Source organism: Gadus macrocephalus, chromosome 4, assembly GCF_031168955.1.
Source record: "Gadus macrocephalus chromosome 4, ASM3116895v1".
In the NCBI taxonomy this organism is placed as follows: Eukaryota; Metazoa; Chordata; class Actinopteri; order Gadiformes; family Gadidae; genus Gadus; species Gadus macrocephalus.
Window position 1 is genome coordinate 3,624,273 of NC_082385.1, and position 7,500 is coordinate 3,631,772.

Below are 7,500 nucleotides of genomic sequence, written 5' to 3' on the forward strand. Positions count from 1 at the left end.
TTATACATATGCACACACAAACAATACACACACACACACACGCACACATATATATTTAGGAATATCTTTAATTATTATTATTAACTATGCTTGAATCTTTTAAATGTATTTTAAACTACCGCGTGCCTTCCTTCAACGTGTGCCTTCCTCCACCCCAAGCCTTCCTCCACCCAAAGCCCTGTCAGGGTCTCTGCCCTCCTAGAGTCTAGTGACGCGGGGGCTGAAAGAACCACACACTGCCACTGTCCCCCGTGACCGGGGACTGGTCAGGGCTTCCAGGAGCAGTTCCTTAAGCCGCCACAGGGGGGCGGTGTAGGGATGGACCTCAGGGACCCGCACATTCAGACCAACACAATAACCCAGCCATCACAACGACGAACCAGCCTTCCCCAGGTCTCTCTTCCCTGTCGCCCCTCGTTGATCATTAAAAGGCTGAGCGTCTGAGTTTCGAGCTTTTGTAGTGAGTGACGTTGATTTACAAATTGAGTTGTGATACGGGTGAACACTTTCAAAGAAGTTCTTCGATTAGTATTGTAGATTATGATTTTAGATTAAATAATACCTAAGGCTTGAATCATACCAAAGTTGTGGTGCTATAGTTTCCTTCTCTTTTTTTTCAGTTACGGCATTGAGGGATATTAAATGGAAAACATCGTTTTTTGCGGATCTAAAAGTTCTAATAATATATATATTTACTTAAACGAAAATGTCCAATGCGTGTATCGGTAATATCTTCAAGGACTTGGCGGCCATTTGCAAAGAAATGTCTAAGATGAGACAAACTTAATTATTGTAAGTGTATAACTTTATAATCCGCTACCTGCCCATAAAACAACGTAATATCAGCCAGGAGTAAGGATAATAATTGCCATGCCCTACACTCCTTTGTTTAATGGCAATTATTTTTCAGCTACATAATTGGCTGGAATCATCATTTTATTAGAGTATATTGTTTAGTGTGAGATAAAGATATAGAAACTGGACCTGGGAGACAAATGAAATCCTGCTGCCCCTAGAGGTGGAGTCGGGAATGACGGCCAACAGACAAAGTCAGGACCGTTTTTCCTCCAGTGTTACCTTTTGCCACAGGTGGGCCTTCAAGCCCAAGTTGTTGTTTTCCAAAGCACTATATTCACTTTATCTTGTGTGACTTCTATAACTTGTGTACCTAAATAAATAAATAGAAACATTGTAAGAAAAAATATCTTATTTAAAAAAGTAGCAAAAGTCTTTTTAGTTTTTTTCTTTTGTGTTCCTGCCTTGAAATTTGTTTAATCTGTTGTGGTTGTTAATTATGTTTTAGTTAGAATCGTACTCTTATGAACAGGTGAAACAGCACACACAAAGCAATGCAATGGACTAGTATGAATAAAAGCATGAGACTTGTACGCTAGTTGATTGTCTTTCATTACACACTTAAAATAATGTTAGGTGGAGCAAATAATAGTATTTTTAAAACAACTCTCCAAACGATCCACTCATTGGCTAAAGGTTTCTTTCTTGGAAGAAAAGAAAAAAGATCCATATTTTTTGTATTACTTTTTTTTTATTCAATTGCTTAAAATATTGTTCCCATTGGTCACTATAAACATACCGTGCCTTTTCATAGTTTGACAAAAGACACACATTAAAGTTCTCCTGTGTTCAAAACACATAGAAAAAAAGGATAATTCAACTGTTTATATCATATAATCAATATTCGATAGGCTAAAATTATAAAACACTGTTATATATATATCGTTGTAAATGACTAAAAAATCATCTTCGTATTAAAATAGAAATATAGTAGTATATAAACAGAAGTTTGGCCTCCCCATAGATCCAGGGTTATTTACACAAATGTTATATCGGACCTTCCTTTCACACACTGAATCGTTAAAAAGGCTTTCTGACCAAAAATGTACCGCTTAATAGACATAGAAACATAGGATCAGTAAATACAAAGCATTCCCAAAAGCATTCTCGTAAAACTATAGGATTTCTCCAACAAAACGTACAAACTGTTCGTTTGTAAAATCACAGACGAAAACAGTAAAACAACAACGGACGGACCGAGAAATCGGGTCCTAGATTAAACCGGTCGCAGGGAGGAATGCTGTCTCTATGGCTGTCCATGTAACTTATCTTATTTACAACGATGGCTTAGTATAAATTCAGTGACCACAACATTTGGCGACTCATTTATTTCCCGGTCGTGTACGACAATAAATTGAATATTACACGCTTCGAGAGCATTCACAGTTTGCAGGTGATTTCTCGTTTAATCGTATCTGTACGCTTTTGCTCAGCTCTACGGTTATTTTTTTAAGATGCATTAGCCGTAACATCGAAAAAAATCTAATCACAGAAATCACAAAGTAACAGCAAAACAGTCACCGGCCAAAACATCGCAGCTCTGTAATCTAGTGGGCTTATAGTTGCAGTTTTTCTTGCGTGAACTTCAAACCACTCGAGGTGTGTGGAGGTGAGATGGGGAAGGCACAGTGGACATCAATGGGCTGTGTCTGACGCAACCGACTCTTTCCCAGAACCCCCCTGGGTTCTACCTCGGCAGGGTCGCTATAGGTTTTCGCATAGATGCCGTAACACCCCTTTAAAATACTTTTTTTTTTAATCTTCATCTTTGGTTCACTTATTTCAATAATTGTAACTCAAGCTAAAACTATTCTTTGTTTAGTCCCCTATCTAGTATTATCATCATTATTAATATAACTATTATTATTATGTATTGGTATTATTGATATTATTATGCGTAGGCCGAGCAGCTAAACTGCTCAAACATAACAGTCAAAAGCATAACAATACTAATAATATGAATAATAATTCCCACCAACGATAGCGATGGTTCATCTAAAGGCTAATGTAACTTAGCTGCGTGGTTTAGCCTCCCCATGCTAGCCAGCAGCTCATTGCCCTTAGGATGCTCACTGTGCTGCCAAGTTGAATACGTTATTCAACTAATGCTTAGTTTAATCAAATAATTCCTAGTTTAATTGTATCTGTTATATGTAAACATGCATCGTCCCCAGACATAGCATGCGTAGGTACCGCGATTGTGCGTGTGAGCGTACTTATGAAAGGTGCTGTAGGTAAGACCTAAGAGGTGATATTATCAGAATAATTTTTTTAAAGTGGCCTAGCCAACCGTCAGCTGTTAGGGACTGAAAGGCTGGGTGAGAATATCGGTACTCGTTGACTTTGTCGGCCTCTGAACGAGACCTACATTTTAGACCATTTCCCCTCATTTCTGACCAATCAGGGCATCTCTTCCTTGATTGGTGCGGTGAGTTCATCTTGCCTGTCAATCACAGGTGTGTGAAACACAACATCCCTCATTGGCGTAAATCTATAGGGAGGGAGGGAGCAGAGCGGGAGGGCGTCTATTTTCAGAACCTCACTCTTCCGCTCTTTTCCGTTCTCTCTCTCTTCCCAACTGTCCACTCTTACCTACAGCAGCTTTAACCTGTTTGATGATCAGCGCTCCTCCTCTATAAGTAGTGGAGCTCCGCCTGGAACTGCATCAGGTACTCCAGGCTCTACACCAAGGACTCCAGGCTCTACATCAGGAGCTCCAGGCTCTACTCCAGGCTCTACATCGTGGACTCCAGGCTCTACATCAGGGACTTCAGGCTCTACTCCAGGCTCTACATCATGGACTCCAGGCTCTACATCAGGAGCTCCAGGCTCTACTCCAGGCTCTACATCAGGGACTCCAGGCTCTACATCAGGAGCTCCAGGCTCTACTCCAGACTCTACATTGTGGACTCCAGGCTCTACATCAGGGACTCCAGGCTCTACATCAGGGACTTCAGGCTCTACATCAGGGACTCCAGGCTCTACTCCAGGCTCTACATCAGGGACTCCAGTCTCTACTCCAGGCTCTACTCCAGGCTCTACATCAGGGACTCCAGGCTCTCGGCCATGCTGGCGGTGGTCCCCAGCAGCAGGGAGCCGTTGGTCTCGGGGGAGCGAAGGGTCTTCTGGTCCTCCTGGCTGCTGACCAGGCTCAGCACGGAGCGGTACAGGAACTGGTAGCCCTCCTGGGGTAGAGGGGGGCCGGAGGGGGGAGGCAAGGACCAACGTGAGGTTGAACAGTCAAGGCCGGCAATCCAAACTCAATGTTTTCACCCTGCTGCACAACCAGGTTTTAAAATACAACTAGATAAATATCGCTATAGTAATCTGGTGTGTGTGTGTGTGTGTGTGTGTGTGTGTGTGTGTGTGTGTGTGTGTGTGTGTGTGTGTGTGTGTGTGTGTGTGCGTATGTTTCTATGTGTTTGCGTTTCTATGTGTGTGTGTTTTTCTATATGTGTGTATGTGTCCGTGTATCTTTGTGTGTGTGTGTGCGTGACTGTAAGTGTTTGTTTGTGTGCGTGCGCGCGTTTGTGTAATTAAATGCGTGTGTGCGTGTGCGTGAGTGTGTGTTTCTATGTGTGTGTGTTTTTCTATGTGTGTGTGTCCATGTATCTATGTGTGCGTGAACGTGTGTGTGTTTGTTTGTGTGCTTGCGCGCATTTGTGTATTTACACGCGGGCGTGCGTGCGCGTGAGAGTGTGTTTCTATGTGAGTGTGTTTTTATAAGTGTGTGTGTCCGTGCATCTGCATCTGCGTGTGCGTTGGTGTTTGTGTGTTTGTGCGTGTGCGTTTATGTGTTTCCACATGTGTGTGTGCGTGAGTGTGTTTCTATGTGTGTGTGTCCGTGTATCTGCGTGTGCGTTAGTGTTTGTGTGTTTCCCCGTGTTCGTTAGTGTTTGTGCGTTTCCCCGTGTGTGTGTGTGCGCCCCCCACCAGGTCGTTGAAGACCCCCGGCCTCCTCAGGTTGGTCATGCGGGCGGCCGTGTACACGTCCACCGCGGCGTCCTCCTCCAGCTGGGAGGACAGCGAGGACAGGGCGCAGAACAGCCCCGAGGTGGGGCCCCCCAGCCTGCACACACACACACACACAGAGACAGACACACACACACACACACACACACACACACACACACACACACACACACACACACACACACACACACACGTTAGGCAGATATAAACACACAAACACACATTCAAAACAAAAACACAGACACACACACGTTACACACATATAAACACACATACATTAAGAACATTAAAAACACACACACATTAACATTAACACACACACACACACACACACACACACACACGTTAGGTAGATATAAACAAACACACACGTCACACACACACACAGATTAACATAAACACACACACGCAAATACAAACACACACACTCACACACACACACACACACACACGTTAGACAAATGTAAACACACATACACACACACATTAAGAACAAACAGAAACACACACACAGACACACGTTAGACACATGCAAACACACACACACGTAATACACATAAACACACACACACACGTTAGACACAAACGCATACACAGACACACACACAAAACACAGGGGTTAGACTCAAAAACAAACACCCACACACACACACACACCCTTTTTCCCCAGGTCACACACACGGCGGTACTCACGGGTCGTGCACCACGGTGGGCCCGGCCGTGTTGGCGCTGTGCTCCCGGACGGCGGCCACCAGCTCAAAGCTGCTCCTGATTGGTCCGTCGGGATTGGGCCAGCAGGTGGCGCTGTAGCGCCTCACCTCCAGCACGCCGTCGCTCTGTCCCCGGACGGAGAGGAAGACATCAGGAGACCGTGTGTTTCTGAAAATGGTTTTGTGTTTTTGTGTGTGTTTTTGTGAGTGTGTGTTAGTGTTTCTGTGTGTCTTTCTGTGCCCCTTTGTGTGTGTGTGTGTGTGTGTGTGTGTGTGTGTGTGTGTGTGTGTGTGTGTGTGTGTGTGTGTGTGTGTGTGTGTGTGTGTGTTACCTGTGAGGACTCCAGTATAAAGTCCTGGACGAGAATCTTTTCGTCGTTGGTCAGAGATAAATGCTCCTCCCGCGAGAACGACACAATGAGGCCCTCAAAGCTCATTGGCTGGTCCTTAATTGGCCAATAGACACAGGTTACCTCCCCATCCCCCTGAAATGCATAACACAAAGCCAATTAGACCCTATCCAATCAGACCACGGCCAACAGACAAAGGGGAATATGACGCATTAAACTCACTACTCTTGTTTGCTTGCTTTGAGAGAGAGAGAGAGAGAGAGAGAGAGAGAGAGAGAGAGAGAGAGAGAGAGAGAGAGAGAGAGAGAGAGAGAGATAGTGCAAGAGAGAGAATAAGACAGAGAGAGAGTAAAAGAGAGAGCAAAAGAGAGAGCATAAGAGAGAGAGAGAGAGAGAGAGAGAGAGAGGGGGTCCGGTATGGAGACCACTGTGTGGGTGAACTGACCTGGGTGTAGGGGTCCGGTACAGAGACCACTGAGTGGGGGTCCGGTAGGGAGACCACCGTGTGCGCGCTGTGCTCCCAGATCATGGTCCAGAAGTCGGCCACGGTGCTGCTCAGAGGGTCCTGGCCCACGATGAACTCCTTACTGTGGTACCGGCCCTGTGGACACACACACACACACACGGGGACACACGCGCACACACACACACACACACACACACACACACGGGAAAACACGCACACACACACACACACACACACAGGGACACACACACACACGGGGACACACGCACACACAAGAGGACACACATACACACAAGGACACATGCTGTTTTATTGGGTCCAGTTGAATTCAATGTAGTAGATTAGCTTTTTACTTTCACTTTCATCTTACATGATTTAAAAGCGAGACTGAGAGCAAACTTTGTTCCTTCATAGAGAGCTGAACCGTGCAATGTTTACATCTCTGATTGGTTGGCTGATTTAAAGCAACAGTGTTCACATCTCTGATTGGTTGGCTGATTGAAATCAACAGTGTTCACATCTCTGATTAGTTGGCTGAATTAAAGTGACAGCGGTCACATCTCTGATTGGTTGGCTGGTTTAAAGCGACATTGTTCACATCTCTGATTAGTTGGCTGGTTTAAAGCGACATTGTTCACATCTCTGATTGGTTGGCTGATTTAAAGCGACATTGTTCACATCTCTGATTAGTTGGCTGATTTAAAGCGACAGCGGTCACATCTCTGATTGGTTGGCTGGTTTAAAGCGACAGCGGTCACATCTCTGATTGGTTGGCTGGTTTAAAGCGACAGCGGTCACATCTCTGATTGGTTGGCCTATCAACAGCGAGGCGCTCTGATTGGGTGTGGCGGGGCTCACCATGACGTAGGAGGCGTTGATGTAGCCCGTGGCGTTGGACTCGGACGCCGTCAGACACACTCTGGAGCGCTCCACTAGGGGGCAGAGTTCAGGGGTCAGGAAATATTACTCAAGGACATGTAGGATGATGGAAACCTTGTTGGTCTGTGCATGTGTCTGCCTGTTTTCTTTATGCATGTGTGTGTGTGAGTGAGTGCATGCGTGTGTGTGAGTTTGTGTTTTTCCATGTGTGTGTGTGTGAGTTAATTTTTTTTGTGTGTTTGTGTGTGTGGTGTGTATTTGCATGTTT

The 7,500-nt window shown here is 45.1% G+C and overlaps 2 protein-coding genes across 3 annotated transcripts in view; one reads left to right on the forward strand and one right to left on the reverse strand.

Annotated features, from left to right (window-relative positions):
• Positions 1-1,386, forward strand: part of LOC132456646 (HMG box-containing protein 1-like) — a 10,092-nt gene extending 8,706 nt beyond the window's left edge. The window contains exon 14 of the mRNA XM_060051053.1: positions 1-1,386. This exon is cut by the window's left edge and continues 283 nt beyond it. The gene's annotated coding sequence lies outside the window, so the exon portion shown is untranslated.
• Positions 1,387-2,620: 1,234 nt separating this feature from the next.
• Positions 2,621-7,500, reverse strand: part of ptprz1b (protein tyrosine phosphatase receptor type Z1b) — a 10,693-nt gene continuing 5,813 nt past the window's right edge. For both annotated transcript variants that reach the window (XM_060049541.1, XM_060049539.1), the window contains 6 exons: positions 7,212-7,285; positions 6,333-6,488; positions 5,870-6,022; positions 5,521-5,663; positions 4,789-4,924; positions 2,621-4,040 (listed from right to left, as the gene is read on the reverse strand). In XM_060049541.1, the coding sequence (XP_059905524.1) occupies positions 3,894-4,040; positions 4,789-4,924; positions 5,521-5,663; positions 5,870-6,022; positions 6,333-6,488; positions 7,212-7,285 (809 nt within the window). In that variant the 3' untranslated portion in view covers positions 2,621-3,893. The remainder of the gene's footprint in view (positions 4,041-4,788; positions 4,925-5,520; positions 5,664-5,869; positions 6,023-6,332; positions 6,489-7,211; positions 7,286-7,500) is intronic.